Here is an 18,588-nt window from a genome sequence, read left to right on the forward strand (position 1 = left end):
GGATGTAAAATGTCCAGGCTTGTTGGCTTGCATTGCTTCTTGAGTTTGCTTAACCCTAAACATGCATGCAGGGTTTTGAGGTCTGCTCGTTCAGGAGCTGAAGTCTGAAGTATCATCTGCTCCCATGGAGCTGGAGGGCAGATGAAGCTCAGGATTTGCTCTTGGGGGCAGCCTGAAGTCCCTGCAGCCTCACTTAATATAGCCATCAGTCCCTTAACAGCCTAAAGTGGGGAAGGGGAGGGAGGTCCCTGCCATGGCAGGAGGGATGCTGGATACCTAAAGTATGATTTTGTTTGGAAGTGTTAATGAAAACATCAGCCTCCTGCTGCCAGTGGAGATGTGCAGGTTTGGGCAGCCAGGCCATGCTGACATGTCAGTGCTGCAGTATGAACAGCATCGTGACGCTCTCCAATCCCTCACATTTTTATGCTGATTTGTGTTTTTTAATCCTTCAGATGTATTAGTCTCTAAGTACTTTTTTTTTTTTCCAAAGAGGAAAATAACCTAACTCAAGCAGTTTGGGTAATAATAGTACTTAGTGCTTAATGAATACTGTAGAATTAATCCATGTGGGCCAATAAATAAAATTCTGTTGGTTTTGGCTGGGAGGTAGGAAATGGTGTGAGACCAGCTTCCTGCAGGTGTGGGGAGCAGCTGCCTGCAGAGCTGTTCACCAGGGCTGTGCCCCAGAGGCAGAGGTGGTAAATCTGCTGAATTGCTGGTGCTTGGGCTCACACCTTAGCCCTCCATCTCAGTGCTTTCCTCACCCTTGTGCTGCATGGGATCAGGGGGTGTTCCTCAGGCTTGGTCTGATGTGCTGCTGGGTCCACTTAGTGCCAACCCTTGGGGTCAGTGCAGGTGTCCCATACCTGTTTCATGCAGTCCTGAGCCCCCTCCATTGATTCAAACAGAACTGAGCAGTACAAATAGATCCCATGGGGAGAAAAGCACTTCCCCTGCATGGCCACATGTTGGCTCTGCATGGGCTCACGGGGTCAGGTGGGCACGGACACCTCGTTGCTGTGTCCCGCTTGCTCCAGCAGGGAGGAGCAGCACTGAGAATGGAGATGCTTAATTTTGTGCAGCACTTAATTATTTCATTTATCAGTTACTGCAGATTAAAACTGATGGTTTGACTCACCTCTTGTTTTCAGGCTATAAGTTGATAGGAAGCCATTCTGGAGTGAAGCTCTGTCGGTGGACAAAGGTATGCTCTTTTCCTTTTTCTCTGTTTATAAATTGAAAGCTAGAGACTTACTTCTTAGAGCTATACAGGTATACAGCTTCTAGGTGGAATACCCTTTAAAAATGCTCTGTTACCTGCAAGACAACGCTTCACTTCCCAAGCTCTAGTTCTGCATGTCAGGCTATTACAGCCCCGCTGCCAGCAGTCAGAACGTGAGCAGAGAGCTGGAAAGATCACCGTTTCTGTTTGTCCATTCTGTTTGGAATCCCTCCTGCCTACTGAAATGCAGGACAGGACTGGAACGCCACGCATTAAAGTGGGAAGATTGCATCAGAGGTGTGAGGTCCTGAGAGACAAAGACAGCAGAGCTCATCGTTACGTTCAGATGGCACATGGGCTCTCAGACCTGTTGTTGTGTGGCTGACGCATCTGGTTGGCAACACGCAGCGCTCCTCTGCTGTTCTTCCCCTTGAAAGGTTCACATAGCAAACTGAGCAAAGCAGCTGAAGTTTGCTCTGTGTTTCTTGCTCCAGCTGTCCTCTGCAGGTCCCTGAGAAGCAGTTCACAGCTCGCATGCTGAAAGCTGCTCTGTAAGGGTGTGCATTTGGGGAGTAGCATTGATTCTAACATGCTAAAGCTGTCAGCGTTCACAGGGTGATAAACTGGGAATCAGCATCTCATCAGAGTGCCAGCTAACTCCTGTGCGGTGGCAGCGATCAGCTCCTGGTCCCAGCTCTCTTTTGCTACGTGATTAACTCTGTTTATTTTTGAGAAGAGCTCTGTGAATGGCAATCACCGAAGTGGGTGGCTGCAGTGAGGCTTTATTTAATGCTTGCTATCAATGAACTGTCTCATCAAAGGCTCCTGGTGAACAGCTTAGCAAGCCCACCGCTGCATTGTCAGGAACATTTGAGGCGTGCTGATCCCAGCAATGCTTCTTCTGTTTGCTCTGACAAATATTTCTCTCCTCTGTTGTTCTTGGTGCCAGGGAAGGCCATGAAGTGTTTAAAGAAAAACTTGTCAGGCTTCGTCAGTGCTGGCACTGAGAGAAAACCAGAGAACCTATTTTTATTAAAGAACTGAAATTTAATGCGGCACTGTAAAGCCATTTCACAAAGTAAATAGCAGCTCTGTGTGCTTAGATAGGCCCTTACTATTTTTAGCTTAAGCAGGAGTTGAATAGAAAGAGCTCTAATAAATCGAGCTGAAATTGGTTACAGGCAGCGGCGTTGACTCGGATTCACACCAGTGTGTGAGTGCCTTCAGGATGTGAATCAGTGAGAAACAAGCCAGGGTTGGGTGGAGAAGTGTTACAGAAAGCTCTGTAGTGATATCTCAGTTTGAAATCATTGTGTCTGCTGGATTCTGGAAAGAGCAGAGAACTGCAAACGTAAGGAAGATCCGATTTGCCTTCTTGATGCGGTCTGTAGGACAGCTTGCTCTGCTGGAATTGGAGTCTCCTGCAATCTGTGGTTGGAGGGATGGACAGAGTAAACAGCATTTTCCATTTCATTCAATCTTTCACCTGTACGCAGTGCTGTATGTACGCCAGGCACTGCCTCTGTTCTTCCCCCACAGCTCACTGCAGGCCTGTTTCTGCATCGCAGGACCCTTCATGTAGGGGAAGACAGATTAAAAGTTACACAGCCGTATTTCACACTTTCTCCGGAGAGCGTTGAAGAACCTTTCTCATTTGTTATTATTAAAGTGAGATAATGGAAGACAGTCCCTGCTCCCTGTGTGCTGAGCAGGAGAAGAGTGTGGTGGGAAGGTGTCTGCAGCTCCGGAAGGAAGCTCAGTGTCCTGCTGGGGCCAGTGGTGTGAGAGGGGGTTTGGGGGGCAGGGTATCTTTTAACGGGAGGCTAGAAGAAGTACTCTGCACAAAAATCTGGAAGAATTGAGTGTTTCATAGAGCAGCCATTAAATTGACCCTTGTTAATAATTCTTCTTACAGCCTAAGTGGCTTCACTTGCTTCCTATGTTGGCTAATTCAGTTAAAAGCACCCTGCTACGCTTTGGTGTTACAAGGGAGAAAGTATTGATTTCGCTTAAGTCTCCTCTAGGGCAGTTAATGTTGACACCATAATACCTTGTTTCTGTTCAGCTGTGCGTAAGCAGTTGGACCGTATGCTGATTTTGCTTTGAATTTCTTAAGCTGGAGTGCGTTTGTCATTTCTCTGAGCTGCTCCATGGCTGCAACACCCATCGCAGGTGACTTTGGACACCAGTGCAAGTTAAAAACATTAAATGCGCCCAGGGGGCAGATGTTAAACCCTTAGTTTTAACTTTCTTGTATCTGTGTGTCTCTTTCTCTGCTGCCAGTCGATGCTCCGAGGCAGAGGCGGCTGCTACAAGCACACGTTCTATGGAATCGAGAGCCACCGCTGCATGGAGGCCACGCCGAGCCTGGCCTGCGCCAACAAGTGTGTGTTCTGCTGGAGGTAAAGTGCTGATGCAGCTCTACTTTGGGAGAGGTCACCTGCTTACATGCTGTATTACCCCCGTGTCTGTGGTCTTTCGTGGCATAGCAGCGCAAGGGACAGTGGTGCCCCAGCAGCAGTGTCTGTGGTGCTAAACCTGTGCCCTGCTCTGGAGGCCCTGTGTGGGCCAGCTGGGCTCTGAGCCACTCCGTTGCTGTCAGGGAGCTGTGCTCCCCTTTCCTCCGTGTCGCTGCACTCCTCTGAGTGCTGTGAGGCCCCTGGGCTGGGACTGGTGGGGCTGCTGTGGGCTGCTCATCTCTGGGACTTAATCATGGACTGGCTTGGGTTGGAAGTGACCTTAAAGATCATCCGGTTCCAACTCCCAGTGAATTGGGTCTGAGGGCTCCCCAGTGTCCCCTTCCCTACAGTAGTGTCCTCTGTGTCTGTCCTGGGCCCCAGCAAGTTCAGATGTGCCGGATACCAGTGGAAGGTGAAATCAGGGAGTCGGGTAGACTGAGAGGCAGTACAGTCCGTGGGTCCCTCTGCTCCCTGCTCTGAATGAGCTGGCAGGTGCCAGCCCTTGATGCAACGTGTGTCCCTGTTGAGATGGCTAGGACTCTCCTAGAGCTTTGGAGAGCGTGGATGAGCTCTGGCCTTGTGCAAAGCCACTGAGATGCTAAATATTTCAAGTACTTTTGTTCTGAAGTCAAATCCTGTTTCTTACTTAAAATACCTTTGCCCCCAACTCAGTCACGTTCTCAGTGAGTGAAATGTGATGACTTCACCAACTGCTGCTTTCTAAAGCAGCTGATAAATGATCTTGAATCTCAGTAAAGTGACCCCTTTCTCAGAGGGATTGCTTCCTTGTCCTTCTCTGAAGCTTTGTCTGGATCTGAGCTGTGAGCTGCCCCGCTCACCAGATGCCTGGATGCTGGAGGGAGGCTTCTGCTGGACTGGGGGATGTGAGAGGGGATCTCTGAGGCTCAGCAGAAATAAAAGTGGTGACGTGGAAGTGTGCTGAGTGGGAGGACACAGGTTATTCTTTCAGCTCTTTTGTCTCCTACCTTGCTAGCTATTTCAAACCACGGGGGCTGCACATCCTCTGCTATTTAAGTCTGCTATAGGGGGCTGGCTGCCAGTAACAGCTGTTCTATCCCTAAGCCTAGGTGTCCAATGTGCCACTATTTTCATGCCAAAACAGCCAAAGCCTTTCCCATCTTTTCAATCTTCAAGCTCTAATAATGCATATATTTCATGAGAATATTAAAACGACAGCATCCATGCAGAAGTATGGCTGTAATTCTGAATGCGCTTTGAAGCTGTCTCCCATGATAATATTAAGTATAAGCATCAGGCAGTAGTTATCCTGTTAAGTTTGCATTTGGGACTCTATACCAGAATGTTAATTGGTTCTCTTGATGGGCTTTCATCCTATCCTGGCTTGAAAGGACACAGCAAATGGCATGTTTAATGTGCAAGTGTTGCCACTTTTCTTCAGAGTATGTAATAACAATCTGATGACTGAAGAAAAACGTACTGCTTGTTCCTTTTTTCCATCTATCAGCTTGCAATGGTGCATTGAATTCTGCAGCTCTGGCTGTGCTGATGGGGGAAGATTGCCATGCGTATTATTGTCCTTTGTCCCTACACAGAAGGTACACCATAAACAGCAAATAGAAAGCAATAACATCACCAGAATGAAGTGTTTTTTTCCTGGTATTGTACTGCAGGCCATTTAACACTGTTCCTCTTCAAAATGACCCAACTCTGCTGGTTTTTATTTTTTATTTTTTTTTAGCAGCAGTCTGTGTCTGGAGAATGGGGCTGAATTAGAGAAGCCAAGTGTGAATTGGGATAAATAGCTGTGTGTGATACCTTCCATGCAACTCCAGCCCATCATTCTGCAGGTGTCATTCCTCACATTTAGGAGGAATCCTGGAAGCAGTAGCTTTATTTCAAACCCACCACTTTGTGCAGGTTCTTAATCCCACGAGGCTGAATGCGGCATCCCAGGCACCAGTGGCTGGGCTGAATGAACACAGACCTTATTAGCAGTCACCATCTGTGCTGCTGGGGACACGGGAAGTGATAGTTTTGATCTGCTGCTGGCAAAATGTTTTAATAGAGGCTTTATGCTTTGGCCTCGTTGTGCAGCTCGGTGCGCTGAGCAGCAGATAAGAGCACTGTGGGGTTTTTTGGTTTATTTCTCAATCATTCCTTTGTGGGTTGAAATGCTGAGGCTGTCGCGGTAAGAATAAAGGGGGGAGGGGGGGTTAAAAAACAAACAAACAAATAGACTTTAATTATTGCACCATCCCTAACTCATAGCTCTCCCTACAAAAATAGTCTGTTGCTGTCTGTTATTGTTGCTCCCAGTTGCTCTTGCTGTTTGTAGTGCCTCTTTAGCTTAATTGTCTAAATGGAAATGTGCGAGTGACCAAACCTCTTAATCAATTAGGGCGAGTGTGGGACTGAGGCTGCCTGATGCTGCTGGTGATTGTGTTGCAATCCATACCTGATTTGATTATGTCCTCTGGCTGAGCGTCTAAAACACGACCCATTATTGTGGAGAGATGGAACAGCTAATAAAGCCTATTAATTTAAACCTCGTTTATTTTGGACCCGAGGAGGAGGCAAACCAGACGGAATAAAGTACTCCATAAAGAATTTGGTTTGAATTTCTGATAACTTTTGTAGCGTTTATACCTGTACTGGGAGGCTTCAGCTCTGGTATGTACAGCAGGCTGAATTTGTGCTCAGACTGAGTGCTCCTCTTACAGCAAGATTGCCATTCCCTTCTTTTTATTTACATGCACCTAACGTGGAGGTAAGGTCACTCTAAGTGACCACAAGGTTGCTGAAACCCAACAGTAGCATCAACCATGGAGGATTCCCAGCACACGCTGGCAGTGAGGAGCTTTGATTCCATCATCATGCAGCAGGGTGGTGATGGGGTGGAAAAGGATCCTGGTAGCAATATCTGGGATTGACATCTGTGCTTCTCATCGTGCAGTATGTGCACTCCTGGACATGCAGCTGTTATTAATGTAAATGCTCACTGCCTATGGAATGCTCGTGTCTTGATAGGTGTCATAGGTGGGTTGGTGCCCACTTACAGTAATGAGTAACTTGATTTTGATTAAAAAAATAAAAAATCAACACGTGCCTTTTTCAACTGTCTCTGAAAATTATGTTTGATTTGAAAGCATGTCAAGTCCAAGTTTCATTTTTGGAAAATAGTGAACATGATGTCACTCTTAAAATGATTTTTCTTTAGATGCTTAGATATCCAATACTTGATGTAGGCTTAATTCCTTTGTGTTAAACTTATCAGCGTGTAGGAATTATTCCATGCCTTTTCAAAAAGCTTTTATTATTTTCCTCTGTTTATTCATTTTAAGCTATTTTTCTCACTCTTAAGCCTACCAACAAAAGATGGCTTGGAGCAACATGGGGAAAAAAATTGAACCAACAACTGAATGGGAAGCTTCTGTAGGTGTATTCTGTGCTGTTATCCTCAGATAACAGTTTAAAAAGGTGTTTTTTAATTGTTGCTCCTATCCAAAGTGAGCACTGTCTGATTTTTCAGAGGATAAATAGAAAATAAAACTGTATTTGCTGTGCCTCACCTGTGCCCAGGGGCAAGAAGCCCTGATGCTTGCAGCCTGCTGCAGGTGCTCTGCATCCCCAGCCATCTGCTTTTCCTTTGCACACACCGAGAGCATTGTGTGTAAGCACTGCTGAGCTCTTTGCTTCCCTGTCTTGCAGCCAGTTGTGGGTTGTGACTGCTTGTCACCACTGATACGGTGGTGATGTCAATGTAATGATCTGCTGCTAGTTGCACGTGTTTCCTATGGGTTTGCATCTCCCAGGATATGGGTTCTGCTGCTGGGCAGCTCCAGCCTGGTGCCCTGCCCTGTGGGTGCCCTTTGGACCAGGTCTCTCATCCTTCTGAACCAGTGGTGGCACATCCCTGCTTGAAGTTTTCCATTGCACTGCCTCCACGATGCCTCTTTGTTCAGGTCATTAAAACACTGAGTAAATCAAAAGCTCAGCTTCTTTTTTTCCCTGTTCCCTCTCTTAATCTTGGCATAAGACATTCTCAACAGATTTGAGCTGGCTGCTGCTCATCTCATGCTGTCCTCTGGTGAGGGGATCACAGCCATGTATTTAGTCCCATGTGTCCTGAGGAACAAGGAGTTACAGGGGGCTGGTGCAGGAGTTCCTGCTGAAGAACTGCATTCAGAGTGTCAGAAATCACTCTTGTATGTTGTCCTCAAGCTTTCAGCTTCTTGTGATGCCCTGTCAGCCAGTCCATCCAGTGCACTGAGGGGTGTGGGATCCACCCCTGCGACAGCACTTTGAGATGTGCATCATTTACCTGTCCTTTTCATCATCTCCCCTATTTTTCCCTTTGCCGCTGGGAGGTGCAGGCAATTTTCTTGGCATAACAACGAAGCATTAAACTTTGTCCTTGTGCATTGGCTGGACTTTCTCCCTGGCCATCTGCTTGCTCCCCATGTCATTATAGGGAGGTCTTTCTTGCTGGCCCTTTTATGCACCCTGTGGTTGTGTGCCTTGACCTCTCTGAGTGTGACCCCGTGCTTTTGTTCTTTTCAGATGGAGCACTGCAAGGTTGCAGCAGCGCTGTGATTCTGCCAGATTGGTTTCTTGTTACACTTCGTATCTTTGCTTTTTATTGCCACAGTTTGCACTTCTGCCTTAATAGGATTTCAAATGCTGCCAGTTCCCTGGAACTCATTGCCCTTAAGCCTTTCTCTCTCCTCTGGGACCTCACCTGCTGGCTCTGGGACTCACTGCATCCTGCAGTCATCAACTTTTAGTTTTGTTCTGCTTTTTCCCTCCCATCCCTTCCTAGGGACCACACGCCCTGTGCTTTTTCACAATTTTCCAGCAGCAACATTTTCCTTTTCTAATGAAGTGAGGGTTTTCTGGTGTGTGCGTGAAGTTATTTTAGGCTGAGAAGTGATGCCCCATTACCTGCCCAAGACCCAAGCAGCTGGTGAGATGCACGACTCAGAGGTATGGAAAGGGAATGGCTGTGTCATGGCCTTTGCAGTGATCCCATCAGCCATCAAACGGTGCTTTGTTTCCTAGGGAAGGAGAAGCTGCTGTTTGCCATTGAGCAGCTTTGCAGGCACGACTTGATATGTTTTGTGAACAGTTGGAATGTGTTAGAAAAGCAAGGACTGCTTGACGCTGGTAATTAATAGTTGTCCAGCATGCATTAAGAGCCTATTGATTTTCTGCCAGCTTGCCCTGTTAAATATATAGGGTACAAGCTATGTAGTTAAACATGTAAGTGGTTTATAAATGCCTTTTTATAGTTGGCATTCAGAAAATTTTCCATGTTGGCAGCAAATAAAAAATTAGAGAGGAAGGCTGCTATGGCTTGAAGGATCTTTGAGATGATAACATAGTGCGAGAGCAGCACTTGAGTCTTTGCTCTCCCTGTGGACAAAGAGATGCTTGCAGAGGTTGGTTTTGTTGATGTTGGGTTTAGAATCTGTCTTAGCACAGCCCATGTGTGGAACTGCAGGTTTTAATCATTTGGGGAAATTAGTGGGAGTCTTGATTGTCTCCAGGAGGCACTGAAGCAGCCATTTCCTTCTGAAGAGGTGCCCTCCCTGTTGTGTAGTTAGGTGCTGGCTGTCACATCCCAATGGCCTTGGAGCTGGAAGCCTGAGCAAGGCAGGAGCTGCCAGTCCTCCCCATGGCTGATCGGAGCTCAGATCAGCTGATCAGCCTCGCAAGAGGAGATGCTGCTTGGTGTTTTCTTGTCCAGCCCTAGGTTAATCCAGTAGTGCTGTTTGGAAAGGGACAGCAAATACATGCTGCTCTTCTTAATACATTGCTCCATGAGCCACAGTAGAATCAGCAGGGAGAAGTGGAGAAGGTTTTGTAGTGAGTTTTAGGGAAAAAGAATGAGAGGGCAGAGAACAAGGAGTTGAAAGTACAGGAATTCTTTGATATTCTGGGTGCATCCTGTAGGCACCTTCCTATCCCTGTTTGATCCTAACATGAGTGCAGCAAGGTCCCTGGGACGAGAGATTTCAGGAGAAGAGGTGATGGCTTTAATTTGCACAGAAGAGAGTCAGGTTGGATATTAGGAAGAATTTCTTCTCCAAAAGAGCTGCCCAGGGGGCAGTGGGGTCACCGGAGGTGTTCGAGAACCATAAAGATGTGGCACTGGGGGATGTGGGCAGTCAGTATGGTGGGGGAGGCCTTGGAGATCTTTTCCAACCTTAATGATCCTGTGAAATGCCCCTCACCAGTGAGAGGTCCGTGCTTGTGCACAGCCTGGCCTAGGGCTGGAGGTGTCCAATGCAAGCACACACTGGCAGCACACCACTTCAGGAGATTTCCTTTGCTGGCCTGGATTCGAATCATAGGATGGCCTGGGTTGAAAATGACCACAGTGATCATCTAATTTCAACCCCCCTGCTATGTGCAGGGTCACCAACCACTAATTAGGTTCATCCAGGTGTGGCGATATCCTCTTGTGCCAAAGAATAAAGGAAAGAGGAGAAGCTTCAGATACCTTCCGTGCAGTTGGGTGGTGGATTTCCCTGCGTGGGCTTTTTGTGTTTTTGAGGAAAGCAAAATGTGAGTACAGTGGTGCTTTCTGCAACATTGACTTCCAAACCCAGTTTGACACAGCTGTTCCTTAGAAGGATCATGAGGTGGTTTCTGCACTCTGTCTGCATTTAAGTGTCAGTAGCTGGTTAGTTTGCAGATCTCAGAAGTGATGGGAGCTCCTGCTGAGTAAAGCTGGGAGCCCAACCACATCCACCAGAGACACAGCTCTGGCATGCTGCAGGCCCCCATTGAGTAGCCTGCCCTCATCTGTCTTCTTACTAGAATGTTAACCAGGAATTGCCTTAGGAATAAACCTTTTCCTTCTCAAGGCAGTAGTTGGTACCTCCAGAATGGAACTTAAGAGGGGCTTAGGGTCTTCTTTTTTAGTGCTTTGTGTAGCTGTTGTTAGAAGAGGAGGTAGAGCTGATTTTTCTTTCCTTGAAGAGGTCTTCCTGACTGCAGAGCATCATTTAACTTCTCATAAACCTTTTACCCACGATTACAAATAGATGCACAATGTTGATACTGGGCTGCAATGTTTGCTCTTCTTCCTGGGGAGACCAGAAAGTGGGAGGAGGGAGATGAGAGAATGGTGTCCAGCGATCGCATCTGAGGGTTGTTAGAAGAAGGATCCTGCAGATAATTTGCTGCTGCTTTGAATTTTATTAAGCAGTGCCGGAGTCTGCAGGGTGACAGATGGGTTTGTGCAAACTGCAGCAAGTCACTCTGGTCTCTTTTTCCTCCAGACATCATACAAATCCCGTGGGCACGGAGTGGCGATGGAAAATGGACCAACCTGAGATGATCTTGAGGGAAGCTCTTGAGAATCATCAGAACATGATCAAGGAGTTCAAAGGTAACTAACTTCTCATCAGTGACGCTGTTTGAAGATGCAGAAGCATCTTTAGAGCTTAGATCAGAGCATCCTGGTCACCTGCAGGACAGAAAGAGGCATAAGATCTATAATCTCAGAAGGTGGGAAACCTTGAGGGCATGATCATTGCTTGGTTTTAGCAAAGTTTTGCCTTGTTTTTGTCATTACAACCTGACTCAGCTGTTGAGTGCCTACCCCTGCCTTAAAGGAACAGACTGGAGCTGCCTCTTGTGCATGCTGGTAGCTGTGACATCGTGTCCCTGTGTGTCCTGAGGCTTCCACAGCAGTTAAAGCTCACTTGGGTGATGAGTGATTTCATTGTTCTTACATCAAAGTGAGAGCAGATGGAAGGCAAGAGGGATTGATATCCAGCACAAGTAAGAAATACAGCTTTCAGAGCTTTTGTTACCTCTGAAACTTCTAGATTTTTCTCATTAATAAGTAAGCAGTAACTTTCAGGTTGTTATTTTTGAGGATTATTCAGTGTATTTGTGTGCAACTGAAGCTGCAGTTGTTCGCTGATCTGCAAATTACTGTATTTTGCTTCCATTATCAAATCCTTATGGGTTCATTTATTTGCTTTTCAGCTGTATGTATAGAAATATTTGCTTTCTTCTGTTCTTTTCTCCCCAAGCAGTTAGCTTGGTCACTCTGCCAAGGTCAGCCCTGTGCTCAGCGTGCCGACCAGCTTGGCAGGACAGGTCTAGAACTCTGCTCCTCCTAATTGACAGCAGAGGCTGTGTGAGCAGCAGGAGTGAAATGAAGCATCCATTAAAAGTGCAAGAGGAGCCTTAGCCTTGGCTGTCGTTTTGGGAACCCGTTTGTTTATGTTGGCTGCGTGCAAAGAGAACCCAATGGCTTAAAAATGTGACAGGAGAAAAAACTCGTGTCAGCGGAGCAGCGTTGCTCTGCCTCATTCATTGGACTTACGCAGTTAGCGGAAAAATAACTGGAGCTGGGGCCTCACGAGCTTTGCTGCTCATAGGGGCTGGTTTGCATCATCTTGCAGTTTCAGATCCCTTGGAGCTCCTGTTCTGAGCTGTAGGAAGAGCAGCCAGGAGACCCAGCTGTGCTGCTGTGTGCGTGCAGTGCGGCGGGCTGGCTTGCTCCTGGCAGCCAGGTTCTTAAAGGAGTTGGAAGTGTCTTGGCAGGCTGAAGGGGTCGTGCTCAATGGGTTCAGGTCTGGTGGGTGGCTGATAACAAGCAGGGTGATTCAGGTATTGATCCAGGAGCCCGTGCTGCACAGCTCGGAAAGCAAATGGTACCCTGGGCTCCATCAGCAGAGGGGTGGCCAGCAGGGACAGGGAGGTGATTGTCCTCCTCTGCTCTTGTGAGGCCCCGTCTGCATTGCTGTGTCCAGATCTGAAGCCCCCAGTACAAGAAAGACACAGAACTGTTGGAGAGGGTCCAGGGGAGAGCCACAAAGATGATCAGGGGACTGGAGCACCTCTCCTATGAAGACAGGCTGAGGGAGCTGGGCTTGTTCGGCCTGGAGAAAAGAAGGCTGAGGGGTGACCTCATTGCAGCCTTCAGTACCTAAAGGGAGCCTGCAGACAGGAGGGGAAATCAACTCTTTGAAAGGGTAGATAACAGCAGGACAAGGGGAAATGGTTTTAAGTTGAGGGAGGGAAGATTTGGGTTGGATGTCAGGGGGAAGTTGTTTGCTGTGAGAGTGGTGAGGTGCTGGAACAGCTGCCCAAAGAGGCTGTGGATCCCCGTCCATCCCTGGAGGTGTTCAAGGCCAGGTTGGATGGGGCCCTGGGCAGCCTGGGCTGGTATTAAATGGGGAGGTTGGTGGCCCTGGATGAGGCAGGGGGGTTGGAGCTTCGTGATCCTTGAGGTCCCTTCCAACCCTGGCCATTCTGTGGTTCTGTGATTCTGTGATCTCAGTGAATGAGTGGTGAGACTGAATGCACACTCAGCAGCATTGCAAGCACTCCTAATTTAGAAGGGGTGGGAAGCACACTGAGCAGCAGAGCCCTGCTTCAATAGAACCCTGGAAACCTGACTGTTGGGTTGAACACAGGGACACGTGTGCAGTTCAGCCTGAAGTGGAAAGGTCTGTGTGAAGATGTCCTCACCACCATCTGCTGGCAGCAGACCCACCTGCTATGAATGAACAAGGGGCAGCAGACTCAGGTTGCTGTTTGATAGCTTCAGGCTGTCCAGTGAAGGGAGTGCGTGTTTGCACGTGTCCTCAAGTAAGCAACCCTCCAACCATGGAGGTTTTCAAGGCTTCTAAACAAGGCTGTCACCATCTCAGCCAGTGCTGGAGCATGAACTGACACCTGCTGCAGTGTTTCCGTGATTTGTGTTGCACCTATCAAAATCAAAAGCCCTACAAATAATAAAACACTCTATCTTCTTTTCTATCAGATAGGGCTTGAGTCAAAATATTTGTTTATATTCACCCAGAAGAAAAGCCACACACTGTTAAAGCGATGCATGACCCAAGGGCGATTCCTGCATTCTGTGTTGAAGCACTGCAGTGTGATGGAGGCATTGCTCCTGTAGGGCAGAAACGTGGTTTGCACCACAAGTCGGTGAAAAGCAGAAGTTCCTTTGCAGCTGTTTGAAGCCCAGCGCTCTCCTGAAAGTTGTGTGTGGGATTTGGTTTAAACCCAACTTCAAACTGTGAAATAAAGTTTTCTTCCTTAAAACAACAGCAACAGACACAACACCAACAGATTGCACATCAAGCCTGTGCACACAGAATGGTGCTCTGTCTCATGTGCACATCTCACCACCCATCACTGCGATCCTCCTGACCTCTTGTTGGAGCCACTGGAGCAGGGATGCCAGATCTCTGGGATGTCATTGGAAAAAGGCAGCCCAGAGCCCATGTGGGAAGCCATGCTCAGGAGCAGTGAGCATCAGCTCTGCTCATCCTGCAGGCTGTAACTGAGCATACTGTGGGGCAGGGCACTTGAGATAATCATCATCTGACTTCACCAAGGCCTCATTCAGTACTCTGAGACTCACAGATGTGCTCAGCTGGAGTCTAGGCACAAATCCACACTGGACTCTGCCAGTGCCCAAATTTATACACGAGGGTCAGTGAGGTCTCAGTCATCTCTTGCTGATGTCCCAACCCCTTGGCTGGTGACCTCACAGTCTGTGGCTGTGTGTGTTTGAGCACCATGGGCCTCCATCATCCTCTATCATGGCCTAAAACTTGAACGTAGGAAGTTCCATACAAACATGCAAAAGAGCTTTATGGTGACAGTGATGGAGCACTGGAACAGGTTGCCCAGAGAGGTGGTGGAGTCTCCTTTCATGGAGGTCTTCAAGACCTGTCTGGACACCTACCTGTGTGACCTGCTGTAGGGTACCTGCTGTAGCAGGGGGTTGGACTCAGTGATCTCTTGAGGTTCCTTCCAACCCCTGTAATTCTGTGATTCCATAGTTTTCTGTGCCGTGATGATATATTTGGGAAAATAAAAATTGCACCTTTACTATCTTCACAATAATCCATCTTCCCTTAACTGTTGTCACTTTCTGAAACTCAGACACTTTCTTCCCTTGTTCCAGTTTGGATGCAGTAGCAATTGGCAGCAAGCTCTACGTCAGGCGTGCTTTTTATACCAAATGCTCCTATCACAGCAGGTTGTTTGCTCACGCTCTCCTATGCAGCCTACTGCAGGGATCCTGTCTTGGGAGGAGAATCTCCAGAGATCCCTTCTGACCCCTGTAGTTCTGCAGTTCTGATTCTCCCCTTACTGCACTTCCCAAAAAGAGTTGGAGAGGGGGAAAGATTCCACACTGATTTGGCAGAAACTGTTCCTAAAGTGTCAAGAGCTCTGCAAAGACAGCCCCGTTCCCTCTTCTGGAACTTATTTTCCATTAAACCAATTGCCAGACATTCCCTGAAACGTGCGTGTGCTTCCTAGCAGCGTTACCCTGGGCCAGGAGTTGTGAGAGTGCAACCAGAGGGCGATCTGTGTCCTGCAGGAACCTCACTGTGTGCTTCTGAAAATGTGTTCCCTCCTCTTTTACTGTTTGCCATGGTTTGTACAGGTGTCGAGACCGTAAGTGTTAGTTAATGTCGCATAATTCTCCTAAAGAAGAACTGTTGGAGAGACAGGGAGCGGAGGTGGGGAGGTGTGAAGCAGTTTGTTTGATGGATACGTTTTGTAGGTAGGGACTGTGAGTCTCTGCGCCCTTGTGAAGGGCACACACGTGGAATGGAAACATAACTCAGAAATAAGAGAGAGGATGTCTGACAGCACAGCCCTGGTTTGGCTGGGGGGAAAAATGAACGAATAGAACACATGAGCTGGAAGAGGAAATCCTGCAGGCTTACAGGAGGAGGTGTGTTCTGAGCAATTCCCACTGGGGTCTTAAAGTTAGATCTGGGGATGCCTGTGCGTGATGCTGCACTCGTGTTCTGTGCATCGCAGGCACAGGTGGCTGCAGAGGGACACCCACATCCAGCAGCCTGCGCAGGGGCTGTGCTGGGCCATGCTTTAGTTTCCCTGATCCACGTGCACTGGTAGGATAGCAGCTGGAGGCAGCAATACCCACTAATCCTGTTTGCTTTGCTCCTGTCTGGCTTGTGATTTATGTGGGCAAACGACTGCATATAAAACCCTTGCCCTCATCTGCGGTGTGTTTGCTGTATGTGCCACTGTGATGTAAACTGATTTGAGAAAGTTCCTTTTGAACTTTGTGATGTTGGAATTTTTCTTCCAAAGCTGGCACTGTAATTACTGTAGTCCTATTGCCAGATGCTGAGACAGAGAGAAGTTAATTCCCCAAACGACCCACAGTAGCTCTAGAAAAACAAAAGGCAGTTGTTTCATCTCCGTGTGTGGCTGAGATGCTCCTTTCTTTCCCAATAAGTTCCCAATAAAGCTCTCATTTAGTGCTGTCAGGTTGCTGCAGTGCAGCCATTAGTCCTGTCCCTATTCTGGGCGAAGCCTGGCTGGTTTAAATGTGCTGAGCTTCACTCTGATCACCAACCAGCTTTTCTGCGTGAAGTTGAAGCAATATCCACCAACACCTCTTTTTTATCTAGGCTTTGCAGCATAGCATGTAATTTTCTGTGCTGTTTGAGCTCCAGCATCTAGGCAACGGGAGGTGAGCTGAGGACCTGCTTTCAAACTTCACTCTTTGCTTTTTGAAGCAGACCAACCCCCAGCCCAAAACCTCAGATATTGTTCAAGTCCATCAAGGCACGCCGAGGAAATGGGATGTGACACATCTGGAACAAAAGCTTGCTTGTAATCGGATGCCTTCACAGGGGCTCCTGAGCGCATAGCTGGGTGTGGATGGAGCAGCCTTCCCTCTCCCCTGCCCGCTCATGGGTGGAATAATTGCAGTTCAGATCTGCTAAACCTGAAGATGGATGCTGCAGTTGGATTCCTTGTTTTTCTCTTTGCTCTGAAGTTTCTCTGGCTACTCACATGTGGATATTCTTTGGGGCACGTCCTCTGGGTTGTGCCCAGCAGATGTGGTGGCTGAGCTGAGCCTCTGGGGCTTTATTCTCTGCCCAGCTCCTCTGGGGCTTTATTCTCTGGGGTGGCTGGTTAGCAGGACAGAGAATCAGAACGTGGTGTGACTTGTATGAGTGCCTGTGCTCCTGTGCTTGTCTCAGCATTTAGGCAGCGTCACCGAGGTCTTAGCAAGGGAAAGTTTGACTCACACGTCACTGGAGTGGTTTGTGACAGCTAACTGAGCCCTGAGCCTCATGTGCCTGGCCATGCACTGCTGTGTGGGCTCCTGCAGGGCTGTGTTGGGTCTCTCTGGCCATGGCTTGCTGTCCACTCTGGTACAGAATGGCTCCAGCTGGCTTCACCTGGTGCCAGGGTATATTTTGTCATAGAATACAGAGTGGTTGGGTTGGAGGGAACCTCAAAGCCCATCCAGTTCCAACCTGCGGGCTGGGTGCCCCCCAGCTCAAACTGCCCAGGGCCCATCTGTGGCCTGGGGCACCTCAAAGGTTGGAGCACCCACAGCTCTGGACAACAGTGCCAGTGCCTCATTGCCCTCTGGGTGAAGAATTTCCTCCTCACATCTGACCTACATCTCCTCTCGTTCAGTTTAAAGCCGTTCCTCCTCATTCTATCACTACCAGACCATGTAACAGGTCGCTTTCCCTCCCGTCTCTGAGTTCCCCTCAAGTACTGGAAGGCCACAGTGAGGGCTCATAGAAGAGAGAACGGAACACCCCCAACTCTCAGCCTGTCTCCATAGGAGAGGTGCTCCAGCCATCTGAGCAGCCTTCTGCCTTCCTCTGGACCTTCATCTTCCAGATTCAAACACAGCTGGGAGGATGCTGTGTGTAATTTGCACCCCTTCTCTCTCTTTGCAGGAGTGACAGGAGTGAGGGCAGAGCGCTTCGAGGAGGCGATGGCAGCCAGGCACTGCGCTCTGTCCCTGGTGGGGGAGCCCATCATGTACCCCGACATCAACCGCTTCCTGCGCCTCCTGCACCAGCGTGGCATCTCCAGCTTCCTGGTTACCAACGCACAGTTCCCAGAGGAGATCAGGTGAGAGCTGAACAAAAGAAGTTCCCACCACAGCGTGTCAGTGCTGACCCGTGCTGTAATGCCATTTTGTCGTTCGTCACTCAGCTCTGTGCGAGTGCTGACAATGAAAAGGGCTCACCCAGCAGCTGCTGGATTTCCACCTCCACCTCCCTGTGTTCTCCCTCGTCTTTTTCTCTCTCTGTCTGGGCTCTGCCCAGCTCAGCCTCTGTGGCAGGACCCAGGGTACAGTTCTAACAGCAGGGACAAAGCACAGTGCCACATCACCCTGCAGAAGTGGCAGCAGAGGGACTTGTGCTAAACATTCACAACACCTCAGTGTACTCCCAGAGTTTTTCTTTTGCGAACACAAAAAACTGCTGGTTCTGATGGCCTTTTAACAACCAGGCTGCTTTTAACTAACCAAAGCAAGGAAATGCAGTGAATACCCTTGCACTGCAAGATGGCTGGGAGCTCATCTGAGCACCGTCAGCTCACGGTGCTGCCAGAGTGCAGCCCTGCAGTTTGCTGAGCTGTGCTGTGTGAGGGCTGTTTGCAGCTCAGCCTATTTCAGCTCGCTGCCTTTCCGTGTTAGCACTCGGAGAGCTTCCTTTTCCCTTCCTTCTTGTGGTGTGAATATGGCAGTGAGGGGGGAAGGGCATGCAATTTTTGAGTGAGTAATTATACACTACAAAGGCATTCCAAATGATTGAATAATTGTGTAATCAAGTTACTTTAAGTCATGTATTATGTGCCTGATCGACAGAAATTGCTCCCTCCTAAAAATAGCCTTTCAGAAGGAGAGCATACTATATTTTGAAGCTGTATCACTTAGGATCTGCTGATTGTTGTTAGAAAGAAACCAAAAAAGCAATAAAATGCAAGTCTTGGTGTCATTGAAAATTGAGACTGATCTTTGGCTAATCAAAGCAAATGACTTGCCTAGTAGGAGAGCTGAAGTGTGCACCAAGTTTGGTTTCCTGTTGTCAGCAAAGGGGAGATGTAGTGTAAAAGTTGGTCCTGAAACAGGTGGTGTGAGCT

The 18,588-nt window shown here is 48.2% G+C and overlaps 1 protein-coding gene across 1 annotated transcript; it reads left to right on the forward strand.

Annotated features, from left to right (window-relative positions):
- The first annotated feature begins 1,127 nt into the window (after positions 1 to 1,127).
- On the forward strand, positions 1,128 to 17,575 carry LOC104913894 (S-adenosyl-L-methionine-dependent tRNA 4-demethylwyosine synthase TYW1-like). Its single transcript, XM_010721922.2, has 4 exons — positions 1,128 to 1,207; positions 3,509 to 3,627; positions 10,953 to 11,062; positions 17,394 to 17,575. The coding sequence occupies exons 2-4, from the start codon at positions 3,512 to 3,514 to the stop codon at positions 17,573 to 17,575; spliced, it is 408 nt and encodes a 135-aa protein (XP_010720224.1). The 5' UTR covers positions 1,128 to 1,207; positions 3,509 to 3,511.
- The last annotated feature ends 1,013 nt before the right edge of the window (positions 17,576 to 18,588 follow it).

This window comes from Meleagris gallopavo, chromosome 21 (assembly GCF_000146605.3).
Source record: "Meleagris gallopavo isolate NT-WF06-2002-E0010 breed Aviagen turkey brand Nicholas breeding stock chromosome 21, Turkey_5.1, whole genome shotgun sequence".
NCBI lineage: Eukaryota > Metazoa > Chordata > Aves > Galliformes > Phasianidae > Meleagris > Meleagris gallopavo.

What these genes read in the sequence shown, in the direction of transcription:
- LOC104913894 (XM_010721922.2), top strand. Translation starts at nt 3,512, where the DNA reads ATGCTCCGAGGCAGAGGCGGCTGCTACAAGCACACGTTCTATGGAATC. An exon ending in AAGTGTGTGTTCTGCTGGAG is followed by an intron (nt 3,628 to 10,952) that starts GTAAAGTGCTGA and finishes TTTTTCCTCCAG; the next exon opens with ACATCATACAAATCCCGTGG. An exon ending in CATGATCAAGGAGTTCAAAG is followed by an intron (nt 11,063 to 17,393) that starts GTAACTAACTTC and finishes CTCTCTTTGCAG; the next exon opens with GAGTGACAGGAGTGAGGGCA.